The sequence below is a fragment of the Podarcis erhardii genome (genome assembly GCF_964252035.2).
Source record: "Podarcis erhardii genome assembly, chromosome: 5".
NCBI lineage: Eukaryota > Metazoa > Chordata > Lepidosauria > Squamata > Lacertidae > Podarcis > Podarcis erhardii.
The window spans coordinates 59,607,709-59,623,120 of record NC_138509.1 but is presented as its reverse complement, the minus strand read 5'-3'; the positions used below and the strand labels follow the sequence as shown (position 1 = coordinate 59,623,120).

General features: G+C 46.5%; 1 protein-coding gene across 1 annotated transcript in view; it reads left to right on the top strand.

The window, feature by feature from the left end:
* Positions 1-15,412, top strand: part of DNMBP (dynamin binding protein) — a 49,316-nt gene that overhangs the window by 6,264 nt on the left and 27,640 nt on the right. The window contains exons 2-4 of the mRNA XM_081863813.1: positions 8,727-8,880; positions 11,079-11,201; positions 11,578-13,443. Coding sequence (XP_081719939.1) covers positions 8,733-8,880; positions 11,079-11,201; positions 11,578-13,443 — 2,137 coding nt within the window. The 5' untranslated portion in view covers positions 8,727-8,732. The remainder of the gene's footprint in view (positions 1-8,726; positions 8,881-11,078; positions 11,202-11,577; positions 13,444-15,412) is intronic.

The window sequence follows — 15,412 nt, the reverse complement described above, 5'->3', positions numbered from 1 at the left end:
TGGGAGATTATCCTAGCACTAGTAGCTGCAGAGGAGCACTCCCTCCTAAAAGTTCCAAGTCTATTATTACGATATATGTATTGAGGGGCAAATTGAGCCATTATTTCCCCGGGTGGGAAAATGCCCTTATCCCACATGAGACTCTGTCACTGCTTAGGACTCCCTGCTGTGGAAGAGGCATCTCCCTTTGCTATTTCTCAGGCCTGTGTCTCTGTGGCCTTCCTATCTAGGTCAGTGGGGTGGGCTCAGCCATATGGTGAGTGTATCATTGTTCCTTCCTGGCAATGCGGTATAAACTGGATTTTAAAAAAGATGACTGGACAAATGAAAGCAAAATAAAAGCAAGAGTCAGTTGTAAGAGCCAGGATGGATGGGGAAATGTAGCCCTAAAAATAAGCATTTCTAAACATGAGACTGCTGGAGGTAGGAATGTGTAGCAGGGCTTAAGGGCTCTCTGTTGGTGTTGCCAGACATTCTCTGTGTTGTGCTGCACTTCCTCAAATATCAGGATCTGATCAGGAATGAAGACATGATAATTGGCATCAAGGTACCATAATCCAGCCCACTGGCCTTGCTGAAAGGTTGCTGATTGGTTGGGATAGGTAACTTGTAGGACTATAACTCCCACCAGTCCCAGTTTATGAAGGCAATGGTCAGGGAGGATGGGAGCAACATCTGGATGGCACCTGAAATCTATAAGGAGCTGCCTTATACAGACTTTGGTCATTGGTGCAAGGGCTTCTGGGTGCTCTAACCCTTTCCTTCAAATACATAGGGAGTTGAGATCTTCAAGAATTTGGGGTCATGGTTAGAGCACAGGTGGCTGAAACATCATGCTGAAATTAGCTGGACTTATTCAGTCCATTTGACTCATGCTATGTTGGTTGATGTGGCAAGCAATTCTTTCCTATCTATCAGTCCTGGAGTGTTGACCCAGGAGGGTTGTTGCTGTTTTTGCCGATGAAGGAACAGCAGATGCCCACAGATATGGCCCACCCAGAAGGGGAGAAATCTACAGGCGCCTGTGACACATTTGGGAAGCTGTTTCCTCTCTGGTCCAGCTTGGAAGGCACAGTTGTGAGAGTGTCCAAGTCAGAGGTCTCCTTGACAACCTCTTGTTGTTGCTGCTTGGATCACTTTCAGCATGTTTTGTTCTCGGATGTTGACAGGATACTTGGAGAACTGCAGGCGTCCGCTGTTGCTCCAGATTCAGGCCCTTGTCTTTCAGTGACAGATGGGGTTGGTTTACAAAGGCGGTTAGCTGAGGTAAAGAGAGATCCTATGTCCTGTACAAGAGGTGATCAAAACCTGCCTTTAAAAAAAAATAGCATCACTTCGATAACCTTTCCAACTGCTGCCTATTCTGTAATTTCCCCTTTTGGGGGGAAACTAACTAACTAACTAACTAACAAGCAGGCGACAGCAATACAGTTTCAGGTATTTCTTGATGATGCCTCAACCCAAGGGGTGTTTTTTTTCAGCAGGAACTCACCGAAACTCAGTTCTGGCGCCTCTCAGGTGGGCACCATTGCCATTATAGGGGAATAAGAGAGCCGTTCATTGTGAGTTCTGGCATGTCTTTTTCTAGAAAAATAGCCCTGAATCCAGCATTATATTTCCAACCATGGCTATCCAGATGACTTATGCTAGAACCCCCCCCCCCAAATTGTGGTTCCAAATGCAGTTTGAACAGCCTCACGTTCAGCCCTGGTTGTAGCTGGCTCTTTCATACAGCTTTTGTTTAACTTGGCTGCTCAGACCATGGGCTTGGCTTTCCCGTATTGGCAATATATACTGCACTGGCTTCCTTTCTGTGCATGCTGCAGCATGCGGCTGGGATTCCTCCTCCTCCAGAAGCAGTTAAAGAACCAGAGAGATATCTACACCATGTTGGACACTGAGGGGACTGGAAGCAGGAGAGTCTTGCCACATGGAGGCTTGCTAAGAGAGTAGAGCCTTCTAGCTGACTTAACAGGCCTCCCTGTACTGCTATGTTAGATGGATTTCTACTGTAGATCCATTTCCCTTTATCATCTCTGTTCAGTTGCAGATCTCCCAGAGGTAAAGGGGAGCGGTGCTGGCAAGCCAGCAAGGCGTGTGACTCATCCGTGACCCCAGGCCTGTGGGTGGGTGAAAACGCTTTCCCTTGGATCGTTGCCTCCTGCTGCAGCGTGCACAGGGCTGTTACACTTGGCACGGATATGGCTGGCCAAGGGGAGGAGGCTCAAAGCACGGAATCTGGGAACAGTTTGCTGTTTGGGACAGAAGGCAGGGCTGTCTAATGATGCAGCCCGGATGGAACTGGAAGGTTGTTTCCTCCCTCCAGGCATAAGTTTAGAGCAAGGCTTGGCAGGCAGATGTTCCTGAGAAGACAACACTGTGCTGTCATCCCGGTCGTGGAATAAGCAAGCCCTTTTGAGTCAGCCCGCCAGAAGTGGAGGAGATCTTTCCACAGTGCATTAAAATAATCTTGCAAGAGGGAAAGAATCCCAGGTTTCTGTCTGCTTATTCTCCCCACCCTCACTGTCAGAACTAGGGATGGTTTGTGGCAACACTGGAAGTGTTGCATTTGTGGTGGACCCTCTTTCTCTTCATTATTTTGCAGACCTTACACATGAGAGTGTGGTAGGAACTGTAGAGTGTTGTTGTTGTTGTTTGCTGCCCTTTTAACACGTTCCTTCCCTATGGCGTATAGTAACTGAAGGAATGTCCTGGCATTATCTCAGCAGTCCTCTTCCTCCATTTAGGACATTCTTTACTCATTAACACCCACATGCCTTGTCCAGCTGACTGAACTTTTTTTAATCAGGAGCATCACCAGGGCTCCTTCCTCAGCGTTCATCCTGCTGCATCAGCTGCTGTGAAAATGTCAAACCAGAAGCTGCGTCTTCTTTACCTGGGTGTATTATGGATGAGGGTGTACCTGAGTCTAGTGGCACGTGGAAGACAGTAGCTATTGCTATTAGGGATCAGAACCCCTTGAGTGCAGGGGAATCAGCATAACTTATGCTTCATGGCAGGCTTGGAACTGCTCCCAAATCCAGTTATTATCATTAATTTGTTTGCTTTATTTATTAATTGCTTTCCACAAGGCATGCCAAAGTATCCCCTTTGTCTCAAGCCCCAATTGTTTTTCCCCACCTTTCTTGACAGTCACAACAAATTCTGTTCTGAGGAAGGGGATATGATTCTTGTCAGTTTACAGTAGTGGAGGAGACCTTTCCTCCTTGGAAAGGGAAGCTGCTTATGCCGAGAGCCAGCTATTGGTCCATTTAGCTAAGTATTGTCTGCACTGAGAGACAGTAGTTGTCCATGGTTCCAGGCAGGAATTTTTCCTAGCTCAACTTGAAGATGTCAGGAACTGAATTTGGGACTTTTGCGTGCTAAATATGTTCTCTACCACTGGGCTGCATTTTATTTATATAAATATAAATAACTCTATCTTTCTCTGCCTATATCCCATATCTCATTTTCAATCTGTATCTATATGGTGGTTCCTTTCCCCTTTCTTTTTCTACCATCTCAAATTCCAGATCTTGTATCCTATCCTGTTTTAAAGTCTGTCAGATGCTTTGGTGAATGTTTGTCCAAATCTGCCAGGGACTCCTGTTCTGTCCTGGATTGCACCTTGTGATGTTGGGCTGTATTTGTGACAGGTTGTGTTAATTTGTGCTCTGCATTTTAACACCGTTTAAACATTGGTTTCTCTACATTGTAGCATGTTATAGCAAAAAACAAACAAACAACTTTTGGCCTGTGCAATTTTCTAAGCAAGACAGACACAAGGTGTGGCTTGTGCTTAATCATCCCTCAGTGCAAAGTGGGCTGAGATTTCTTAGCATGTAACAAATGGGCAAAGAATGTCTTTTGTTCCTGCCGTATAGCGAGTAATTAAGGTTTAGCATGCTACTTCATGGAAATGTTTTGTGTTTGTGGTGGTGATTTCTAGACGCTCATGAACAAGGATTAGTGAAACTGAATGGAACCCTGTTGGCCATTTTAAATTGTTTCAAAGAACTTCAGGACATTAATTTGAGAGATTTCAGCTGTGTACACATTGCCATCTTAAAACACAGATAGATCCTTCTTTTTCTTAATTCACATCAAAGCTGGCTTGGGCTAAACTTATAAAAACTCAGTATTTCATAAGAAATGTCATAAGATACAGGACAGGTGTGTATTGCAGCTAATGTTGTATGTTCCAAACCACTGGAAGCAGAGTAAACTGAAGTGTGTACACAGCTTCACAGGCATGATACTTGAGAACTTGGTCTATACAGTTTCTTTCTTGACAACTGGAAAACACAGACTTCATGGAGGGATGTGGGAGCTATAAGAACATGCAGCTTGCAGAAATTTGTTAGTTTGCTCCTTTTCCTTCTACAGAGCAGCAGCAGCAGCATTTTATTGACTTTGAGCTCAGATCAGTGATATTGAAGGATAAGCATTGCTATTTTGCAGCATTCATTTGTACTGAAATAGTAGAGGTACAGTATAACATTTAACTTGCGCTGCTTCTTTGACTTGCTTTAATAGACAGCATTTTGCATCAGAATCTGAAACTTCATCACCCCGTTTTGCAAGTGAGCACTTCTCCTTTTTCCTGGGGTTTTGAGACACTGGAGACATGCAGGAAAATGGTCCCAGTCGCTACTGATGCTCTAGGACAGATACCTGTAGCAAGTCTACAGGTTGGTGGAGTGGGAAGTGTTGATCTGATGTGCTCCACAGAGGTCCGGGGAAGAACTCAGTGTACATATTCTGCAGCCTGAGAGTATCATTTGAAGTGTAACCTATGGCATGTTTCTGGGTTTGCCTGGGGCTTAAACACTGGGAATTGCCAAGGCAGCATTTCTGAGAAATGCCAGCTTCACATTGTTGCCATGAGTGAAGCTGCTAGTGCCTGATAATAAAAAACCAATGCCATCAGCAAAACACATTTGTTCCCTCTAGCTCTTTCGCTCATCCATCCTGTATTATGGGTTTATGCACACACTTCTATAAAAACAATCCCAATTGTTCCTCCCCAAATCTAAGCACCTAGTGCCCTGGACATTGCTCTGAGGTGCATGTTTATCACAGGGGGCTTTGGGGGTTTTTGTGGGGGGGGGGGTAGCATACGGTACTCTTCATTGCCTGAGAAAAGGCAAGTGTGTCATTTAATGTGTAACCATGTTTTCTGTGTCTGTTGATTTCTGATGTTGGTAGCAGTGGGGAGTAGAATCATAGAAATATAGTGTGGGAAGGGACCCCAAAGTTATCCAGTCTAACCTGCTCCAATGCAGGAAAAAAAGCTATGTCAGTATATCAGCTTTCACAATATATGGGGCTCAGGCAGTCTGTATCCCTGGCATAAAGGGCTTACCCCTGCCCCCATTAAGTGCCCTGGGATAGAGCTGATTTTCTCTTTTCTAAAGGTACTGAGCATAGGGTTTCCACCTGACCTGAAAGGGCACCTGGCCCTCCTGTGCTTTTAACAGCAGTTTGATGTGCAAAAACAGCAGACAAACCTTTTCATAGTGTTGGGAACAGCCTTACCGTCTGCTTACATCTGCTGATTGAGTTGCTGTTGCAGGTACAGGAGCAGGAGCAGGAACCCGTAAAGTTGGTCACCCTACTAGGGTCAAGAGGAACCCCCCTTTTTTTGAAGTGGCAATATAGGGGTTTGCTTCCTGGGTTTTGTATAGCTTGTGCCTGTCACCATTTGCACATAGCTTGCTGGTTGTTGGCAGCCCAAAGCCCAGTTTCTGTGCGTCAGGGAAATGTTAAATTTCCTTTCCATCTTGCCGTCCCTTCCTGACAGGAATTCCTCCTTCTCCTGACCCTGCACTCTTGGTTCCTTTCACACAGCCTGATTCTGGAGCTTGGGAGAATAGTCCAGAATGGCTACCCCCCTCCTCACTGCCCACCACTTCCATTGCCTTCTCACAACAAACTTTCTGGTGGTCTGGTCATTTGGAAAATGCCAGCCCAAACAGTGCATCTTTCGGAGGAGGAGCCTGTTCAGTGGTGGGACTGAGGTCGCTTGCCTGATTCTCTCTTTCCTATCACAGTATCTGATCTGTTTGCACACCATCTATGAACGAGGGTCACTCATCTTTCTTCTTTTTATGATATTTGTCCCAGCTGATACTTTGGACTTACCTGAGCAATCCTCCCTTTCCTTTAAAAAAAGAGAGAGATAAAAATAAAGTCCTCATAGTGCTGTCTGGATCTAACACACAGTCTGGACTATGAATGTTTTCAGAGTGGCTTTCTAGTACCAGTATTGTGCTTCTTTCTCCACTCACATTGCTAAAAAAGAAAGTGCCTGTTTTGTTTGTTTCATTTACAAGTACAAAATTGTTTGGGGCTGGGGAGAAACACCTCCCCAGCAATGAAGTCCAAATAGATACTTGAACTTGACCTATTTGTATGTTTACTTAATGTTTATATATGCTATAAATGTTTATACTGTATATGGTAAATGAACTGCTAATTATATGTGGTACCTCGGGTTACATACGCTTCAGGTTACATACGCTTCAGGTTACAGACTCCGCTAACCCAGAAATAGTACCTCGGGTTAAGAACTTTGCTTCAGGATGAGAACAGAAATTGTGCTCTGGCGGTGCAGCAGCAGCGGGAGGCCCCATTAGCTAAAGTGGTGCTTCAGGTTAAGAACAGTTTCAGGTTAAGAACAGACCTCCAGAACAAATTAAGTTCTTAACCCGAGGTACCACTGTATATCATAGAATTGTAGAGCTGGAAGGGACCCTGAGGCTCATCTCGTCCAGTAATGAAGGAATATGCAGCAGTCCCTTACAGGGATCAAACCTGCCGCCTTGGTGTTATCAGCACCATACTCTAACCAACTGAGCTAATTGTTGGTTATTACTTTCTTAGTGTTATGTTGCTGTGATATTATATGTCGTATTTTGTACTTATGTAGTATTTTGCACTACAGCTAGACTTTGTTGGTTTTTTGTGTGAACTGCTTTGAGCACAGATTTACTTGTGGGAAATGTGAAATATAAATACATTTACAAGGATTGGATTGATCTTTATTACGGCCATTGGCCCGTTACATGACAGTTTCCCATACCAACATATTATACTTAAACCTCCAAATTTAAAATCGCCAAAACTTACAAAAGACAAACAGGAACCGAAGCAAAACAAAGACAAGACCACCATCATACATTACAATAAATTTGTAACCTATACATCGCCCTCTGCTCATAAATTAATCAAGGATATCAATGGTGATATCGCCTAAAACATAGATCATGGTTTAAAACAATGGTGATGTCACCTAAAACATAGATCATGGTTTAAAGGGGTTATCCGAGCCACACAGGAGACCGTTTCTCTTCTTTTGGGATAGGACGCTGACATTGACAAGGACAAATGGCCCTTTCTGTAATGCAGTTGATGGAGAACAGCCCTGATGGAGCTGGATGGCATTTTACCAAGGAAGTTAACTGCTCCCTGTGAATTATCAAGGCAGTTTGGACTGTAGGAGAATCTTTGCAGGAGACATTGCAGAATCCCAGGGCTTGGTGGAAGCTGGGTCAGATTCAGTATCAAGAACCTAAACCAGATAATCATAGGGACGTAGTCAGCCCCCTTATACCAGGTCAGGCTCATTGTCTTATCTAATCCAGTATTGTCTGCTCTGACTGGCAGGGCCTCTTCAAGCTCACAGGCAGAGGCCCTTTCCCACCATCAGGTACTGTATCACAAAATAAATAAATATGGAGGTGCCAGGATGAAACCTTCTACATACAAAACAAGTGGTCTTCCATTGACCTATGGTTCCCCACCCCCACTGCTTCCCAGTCCCTAGCTATACAACTGGCAGCTGTGTGTAATTATAAGATATGGAGGTTGCCACCCAATCCATCCAAGGTCAAAATTGAAGCTGCAACAGGGTGGAGGAACAGCTAAACTCATCAAGAACTAAACTTTGAAGGCAAAGCATGGGGAAATGGGTGGGGAAGGGCTGAAGGTCAACATACAAGAAACATTTAAAAGGATAATAGATCATAGAAGGGACCACAAGGTTCATCTAGTCCAACCCCCTGCAATGCAATGCAGGAACCTTTTGCTCAACCCATACCCCTGTGTTTAAGAGTCTCATACCCTACCAGCTGACATAAGCAGAAAAGAAGGGTACGACAGAATCAGGTCAAAAAAACAGGAGTCAGAATGGACTGCTGTTCAGACAAAGTCTAACTTCTTACTGTGAAGTGTTTGTAGAGAATGAAGGTCACTGCCAAGCACTGACCACAAATATTTGTAGGAAAGGATAGCAGTCTAGTGGTGGCTCCATTCAGTCCTGTTGAATGGAGCTGGCTGAGAAGATAGAGCTTATGGAGCTCCCTTATGCTGAACTTGAGATACAGGATGGCCACATGGGTTTTGGGTGCAAATGATTGCAATACTACACAAATGTGATCTTGTATCTGAGGAATGGGAGCATGTGTCCCTCCAGATGTTGTTAGACTCCCAACACCCATAAGCCCTGGTCACTGTGGTCAGGGACATTGGGAGGTGTAGCCCAACATAATAGGGAGGGTCATACATTCCCCATTCCCATTGTATCCAGACTGATGCAAACCTCCATGCTACTTCTGGAGTCGCTTAGTGCTCCTGAATCTCTGCTCCTATGTAAAATTCCCCTTGCAGTCTGTGACATGACATAACTGTTTCCCAGGCCTTGACGCTGTATCCTTTTGTTGCAGATCCCAATGATGGAGGCAGGCTCTGTGGTACGGGCTGTCTTTGACTTCTGCCCCAGTGTCTCCGAAGAATTGCCGCTGTTTGTGGGGGATGTCATAGAAGTGTTGGCAGTCATAGATGAATTCTGGCTCCTTGGGAAGAAGGAAGGAGTCACAGGTGGGAGTCAAAAGGCCTGCGCTGGGCTCATAGGAATGGTTGGATTAGAAGCAAGCCAGCATGAAGCAAAACTCAGGGTGTGTGGGGATTAAAGCTATGTAAATGCCCCCCTTCTAACTGGGAGCTTTGAATATACCAGCCAAGTACCAGAAACAGGCCTCCGATATCTCCTTGGTGGCCCCAGCAGTCTCTCCAGAAGATGAGAGATAAACAACACAGTTAAGGAGTTGAGGGTCAATTTTGCAGTTACTAACACACTAGAATAAGAGCTCCCTGTGTAATATGCATTTGCAGTGCCATGAAGGAAATGGGCTCGATTATGAACTTGGTGAACTACACACAAATGGAAGATACTATACGAGCAGCCGCCACATGAAGTGGTCTGATGTGGCCTCCGTATGCAGTCCTAAGGTCTTCAAAACCTTCAGCTGGAACCTATCTATGTCCAAAAGCTTGCTTTGCTCCCTTTTCTCAGTTTCCTTCAACAAGCCAGCCAGTCTAATAAAAGATGTGTGTCTCAACATACTCAGGGTTCTCATATTGTGTGATTAGCATGACAACAGGCCCCTGAACAATATAGCAGATGGCAAAGCACTGAAACCAGCAAGCCAGTTGGTGTCCTGGTTGCAGTGCTGGGTCTTCCCTTGAGAGCCACCTTTTGATCTGTGCCTTGAAAAGGCTCATTTGGTGTCTCTGCCAGTGGAAGTGCACATCTCCCCTGGCTGTGCCAGTTTTTGTCATTAGCAATTGGCCACTTGGGGAGAAGTCTCTTGCCCTCAGCCCTGGGGAAAGAAGAAGATGCAGTGCCAGTCCCTGCTCTCTCTCCCTCATCATTTCCACTTCTCTAAGCTTGTCCACATTACTGTGGCATGATCAAAGTGGTTGTTGTCTTGTCAAGTCGGCAGGATGCAGGTCACCGGAGCTTGAGAATTTCACTTCTCCTTTTGTAAATCCTTAGGCTGAGCCTGAAGCAAGCTGTATAGCCGTCCAGCAACTACCAGTGTAAATGAGACGTACCAGAGAGAGAGAATGCTTCATGGCCAGGAGAGGGTGCCATTCTCAAGCTTTCTTTTCCCTCTCCCTCAGGACTCTCGTCCTGTGTGCACCACAGGGCAAAGCTTAAAGCTGGATCTGTAATAGCAGTCCTGTCTTTACTCCTTCCATTGCAAAGTTTTACAAGGCCTTCTTAGCTGGAGGTAACATGTCAGCATAGAGGGATTTTCATCACCTCAACTCAAAATCCTTTCAAGTTCCAGGTACATGCTGAGGAGTAATCTGTTCAATGCATTAAAATAATGGATCATTTCAACTTTGTTCTCAATGTTGAAGTTTAAACTGGAGTAAGATAAGCCTTATGCATTGGAGAGAGGAGTATCCTGCAGGTCTGGGATCCTACAGCTCTGTCTAGGTGCTAGGATGTGTCCTTTGTATTGAATGGATTCTGACATCTGGATCTGCCTCCTGGCTTACCAAGACAGGCTCCCAACTAATAATAATGATAATAATAATAATACCAGTCCATCACCATCAATAAATCCCAGAGTAGGTTACAGCTTAAAAATCAGTATTAAAAACAGTTAAAACAAATTACAGTCACAGGAACAGGGTGGATTCATTAAAAGAAAACACATCATGATGGATGGATCTTTTATAAAAGATACATTTTCCAAGAAAGAACAAAACATATTAAACAAAGCCATTCAGAAAGGTTAGTTCAAATTAAATATTACAACTTTCTTCAGAACTCTTCATTTGGCTAGATAGAAAGGGGAAAGTTCTTCACCCCTTTTGAAGATTCCTGCAGAACTTGAAAGCTTACATGCTATTTTGTGACGTTTTGGTTAGCCTAATGAAGGGTGGTTTAGTGAGAATTACTGACCCCTGGGCTGGATCTAGACACGTCAACGAAGCGATTCAGTTAAACGCATTGTAAACTCATACTGGAAATCCAGTTGGGAAAGACTAGACTCCACAGTGCCATCTGGTGCCACGGTGTTATATTGCATATACAATGCATATAAAACTCTTTTTCTTTACCAGTCTTGCTGAGTCCCTGGAAAGAGATGCTTGCATGTCCTAGAGAACAGTGGGATGTATTGGTGCAGAGGCACTTGTGTAATCTGTGTCCACGGAAACATTTCCCTTTTATTGACAGTGTGCACTCTCCCTCTCCTCTCTCTCTCTCTCTCTCATTCTAGGACAGTTTCCCAGCAGCTTTGTGGAACCCATGGAAGTTCCTGCTTTGAAACAAGGAGAAAAGCTGTTTGTTTGCACCAGCAATTTTACTTCCCAGGAGCCTGGCAGCCTCAGCTTGCAGAGAGGTACTGGTGGAATCCATCGGGTAGTCAAAGAGGGGCCTGTTCAGCCTGGTCCTTCTCTCCAAGAGCCCCTTTCCTAGTGTCTTCTTCCCCAGAACTCCAGCTACAATGATCCAAGGACTTTTACTGCTGGCAACTTCATGCTCTGCTGCATTTGCCATGGCTGGGGTTGAGCTCTGAGCACCTAGGATAGCAAGAAAGTGCCCAGAATAGTAGCCATGGCCCACCTTTCCTATCCCTGTGATGCCCATTGTTGGCAAGTGACGTCTAGATTGCTGTGAGCCCTTGTGCCTTTGGAACCCCTGAGGGGTTCTAAGCAAGGGGGTGCTGTAGGTGACACCTTAGAAATCCCCTGACTTCATATCCTTTATCCCTGCAGGAGACCTAGTGATTCTGGAAGGTTCTGCGTCTTCTCCTTGGCCCCAAGGCCGAAGCTGTTTGGGAGCCAGAGGCTTCTTCCCCTCATCATGCGTGCGAGAACTCTGCCTCTCAGCCTTCGGCCCTCGATTGCCTTACGGCACCACCCTGGAGATGCCACCCTATGCCCTGGGCCAGGCCCGAGCGCTGATGAGCCTCTCAGCCCAGCTGGAGGAGGAGCTAGACTTCCGGGAAGGGGATATGATTACCATTGTGGGGATCCCTGAGCCTGGATGGTTTGAGGGAGAGCTCGGGGGTCGCCAAGGTATCTTCCCTGAGGGGTTCGTAGAGCTTTTGGGTCCGCTAAAAGCCAAGGTTGGTCCAGAGGAGCCTGGGACCTCAGAAATCCACAGTGTTAATGGGGTGAAAGGAACATACCCTCAGCCTGAGGAGAAGGCATGGAGTGACGGTGAGGAGTTTCTGGGGCCTTATGGGATCGCTCTCTATCAGTTCCAAGCCCTGGAGTCAGCAGAGCTGGACTTTGAGGTGGGAGACAGGATTCGGATTCTGGAAGTCCTGGAAGATGGTTGGCTGGAGGGGGAGCTTCGAGGGAGACGTGGGATCTTCCCTCACAGGTTTGTGAGGTTGGAGGAGAGCAGTTCTCCAGCTAGGGAGAAATGGGGATCTGGGTGTCTGCCAAAGGACATGGACTCTGAGGTGGTCAGCACCCCCAAAGCAGGTCCTCCTGCCATGTGGGAGGAGCCTGGACAGAGCCCGGCCTGCACTGAGGAGAAGCCTGGACACCTTGCTATACATGAAGACCATTTGGACTCTGAGCTCAAAGAGAATGAAATGCTCAGCCGCCCAAATGAAGGCTGCCTGGAATCTTTTCCCCCAGATAGGTCAAGCTCTCCCTCTGTGGACCCTATCCAAGCCGTAAATGGAGTTTCCTTCATACCTCAGCCTGCTCTCCAGCCAAAGGGACAACTCTGTGGTCAGGTGAGTAACGCAGAGTCCAACCAGAGCTCAAGGACCTCATGGAGTCACTCAGAGGCCTGCAAGTCCTTGGAGTGGGACAGAGAGGCTCACAGTCCTTCCCACAAGAACATGCTCTGCGAGGACTTGGCTGCTTACGTGGACATCCAGCGGCGGAAGCCCAAATCCCGCTCTTCCAGCTTCAGTGGGACCCATGAGGGCCTGGACACTTGGCCTGTCTGTCGTGGTGCTCGGGCCGAGCGCCCCCAAGGAGTGCTCCATGGGGAGAGCTGTGGAGACCTCGATTCCAAACTGACAGAGCAGCTGGCTCAGTTTGAGCAGAGCCTGGCAGGCCCCATTAGCCATGGCAGCTGCGGGACCCCCCAGCACAATAGCACCTCCCGGCACTTTTCCATCCTGGATTTCAGCTCTGAGAAGGACATTGTACGTGGCTCAGTGCAGCACACTCCACCGAGGAGGAAGGTGCTGAGGCCACCGCCTCCCCGGCCTAGCACCCCAGTCTCTGCCTCACTTCATTCGCCTGCAGGCCACAGCCCCAAAACTACACCTCCCTCTCAGGCTCTGCCAACCTCTGTGAGGCCGTCCAGGCCAGCGCCGCTTCCACCTCCCAGCAGCCAGAGGAGGAGCCCAGCTCCTGCCAAGCTGCAGCCAGGGAGCAAAGAGAGACAAGGCAGCAGCGACGAGCCTAGAAGTGCATCTCCGTGCCACTTCCTGCTGAACCGTATCCAGGAACTGGAGCAAGAACTGGATGTTTACAGCAAGACCCGTGCGGAGCTGAGCACAATGCTGGAGCAGCCACAGGGTGGGCTTGGGCGAGCGGAGACTTTGGAAAACCTGGAGTTTTGCGACTGCAAAATGTCCAGCCTGCACTTGGAACTGCAAGAGCTGAAAGGTAAGTACAGATCAGTTCTGTATTTATCAGTTCTGACGTGTAGAATGCTATGCAATTCTCTACCAGTAATCCAGTGTGTGAGGACATTACCACTTGGGCTTTGGGGAAGATGCACTAAAAAAAAACCTTTTCTCAAATTCTTTGAGTGAATAAAGGATTGGGCAAATTTGCTTGCGGGTGGATAGTGTCATCGTATAGTTTAGCCGCTAGGTGGCACTGGACTTACTGGTAGCTGGGTGGAGTCAGGAGCTTTCATTTTGCTGTTTTTTTCTTGTTGGAGAGAGAGGATAGATTTCTTGCCCAGCTTCCTGGCTTATGTTTCCTCTAAGCCTCCCACAATTGCATGGTTATTGTCCCCCAGGTTTTCTGCCTTTGTTCTTCGTGGTCTCTGGGCAGTCCTGTACTTGGGTTCTGCACCTGCACAGACATTGTTTTGGAACTTTCTGCCACTGGACTAGCATTTTGACAAGCAGTTTGCTCCTAAACTCAGTGCATATGCTCAAGGATGTGTGGCTTCCCTCTTCTCACACCGCTGCAGAGGCAGCATAGTAAGAATGGTCTTTCTCCTTGCTTCAGCTAGACAACAAAAAAAGAAAAGAAATACTTATAGTCATACCTTGGGTTACAGCCGCTTCAGGTTGCGTTTATTTGGTTGTGAACCGCCGAAACCTGGAAGTACCGGAATGGGTTACTGCTGGGTTTCGGCAGTCACACATGCGCAGAAGCACTAAACCGTGCTTTGCACATGCACAGAAGTGCTGAATTGCAATCCACACGTGCGCAGATGCCCAGACATGGGTTGCGAACGTGCATCCCACATGGATCACGTTCGCAACTCAAGTGTCCACTGTATATATATTTTTCTTGACTGTTTTTATTTTATATTGTTCCCTCTGTATTTCCGGGTTTTTTTATGATTGTTATTATATTTATACCTCACTTTTCCTCCAAGAAGCTCAAAGTGGCGTATGTAGTCCTCCCCCTCCATTTTATCCTTGCAACGTTTCTATAAGGTAGGTTAGGCTGCGAGATTGTGACTGGTCCAGTGTCACCCAGTAAGCTTCATGGTCAAGTAGGGACTAGAACCCTGGTCTCCCAGTTCCTAGTCTGGCACTCTAACCACTACAACTCATTCTCCAAAATACCAGTTTTGTCTTTTGCTTCCCTCCATTACTTGGCCACCCACCTCAGGGCACCTCTGCCGCCTTTTCTCAGGGCCTGTAGTCCTGCAGGTATCTCCTTTCCACAGGCCTTACTCCACTTGAATGAGTAAAGTGCCTCACTGACAGACACAGCCTGTGTCAGGTGTTGTGAGGTGAAAGGCAAAACATGCCAGCACCATTGGCGATTTACAAAACAGAGCCACCAAAATCAAACAGTTTGTCTCAAGGATGCTTCTCTAGGAAGAAGCAGGATGCTGAAGTGGAGTCCTGTGCATTTTCTTGTCCTCACTCTGGTCCTGCTGACGGCATTGCTTTTATTCTCTTTTTGTGGGGAGGGGTCAGAGAGAACTGGAAAAACAGGACTGAGTTATATGTGAAAAAATGTGCTGAGGATATCATAGTAGTCTTGGTAAAATATGGGCAGGGATCCAAGGGGAGTGGCTGGTAATTGTGTTTTGTGACCCTTGAAATCCCTCCCCAGATATCTCCCTCCCTCCCTCCCTCCCTCCTTTTCTCTAATTAGCAAAAACTGCCAACATGGTTTCAGGTTTTTCTCTGCATTCTTTTGGAATGAAAACTATTGGTTGCTGAGGCTACCAGGTTCCTGCACAAGCTGTTGAAGTCTGCTGGACTAGGTTTTTTGTCCCTTGAGCTTAATATTTCTCATGCAAATTCCTAGATGCTTGCAGTATATTTCTCAAGTTACCGGGACTGAATCTGTGAAATAGTGACTTGACCAGGGGCAAATACTTTTGACCTGAAATGTGAACCCTATTAGAGCCCGGGGCTCTAAAATCATTGGTTTC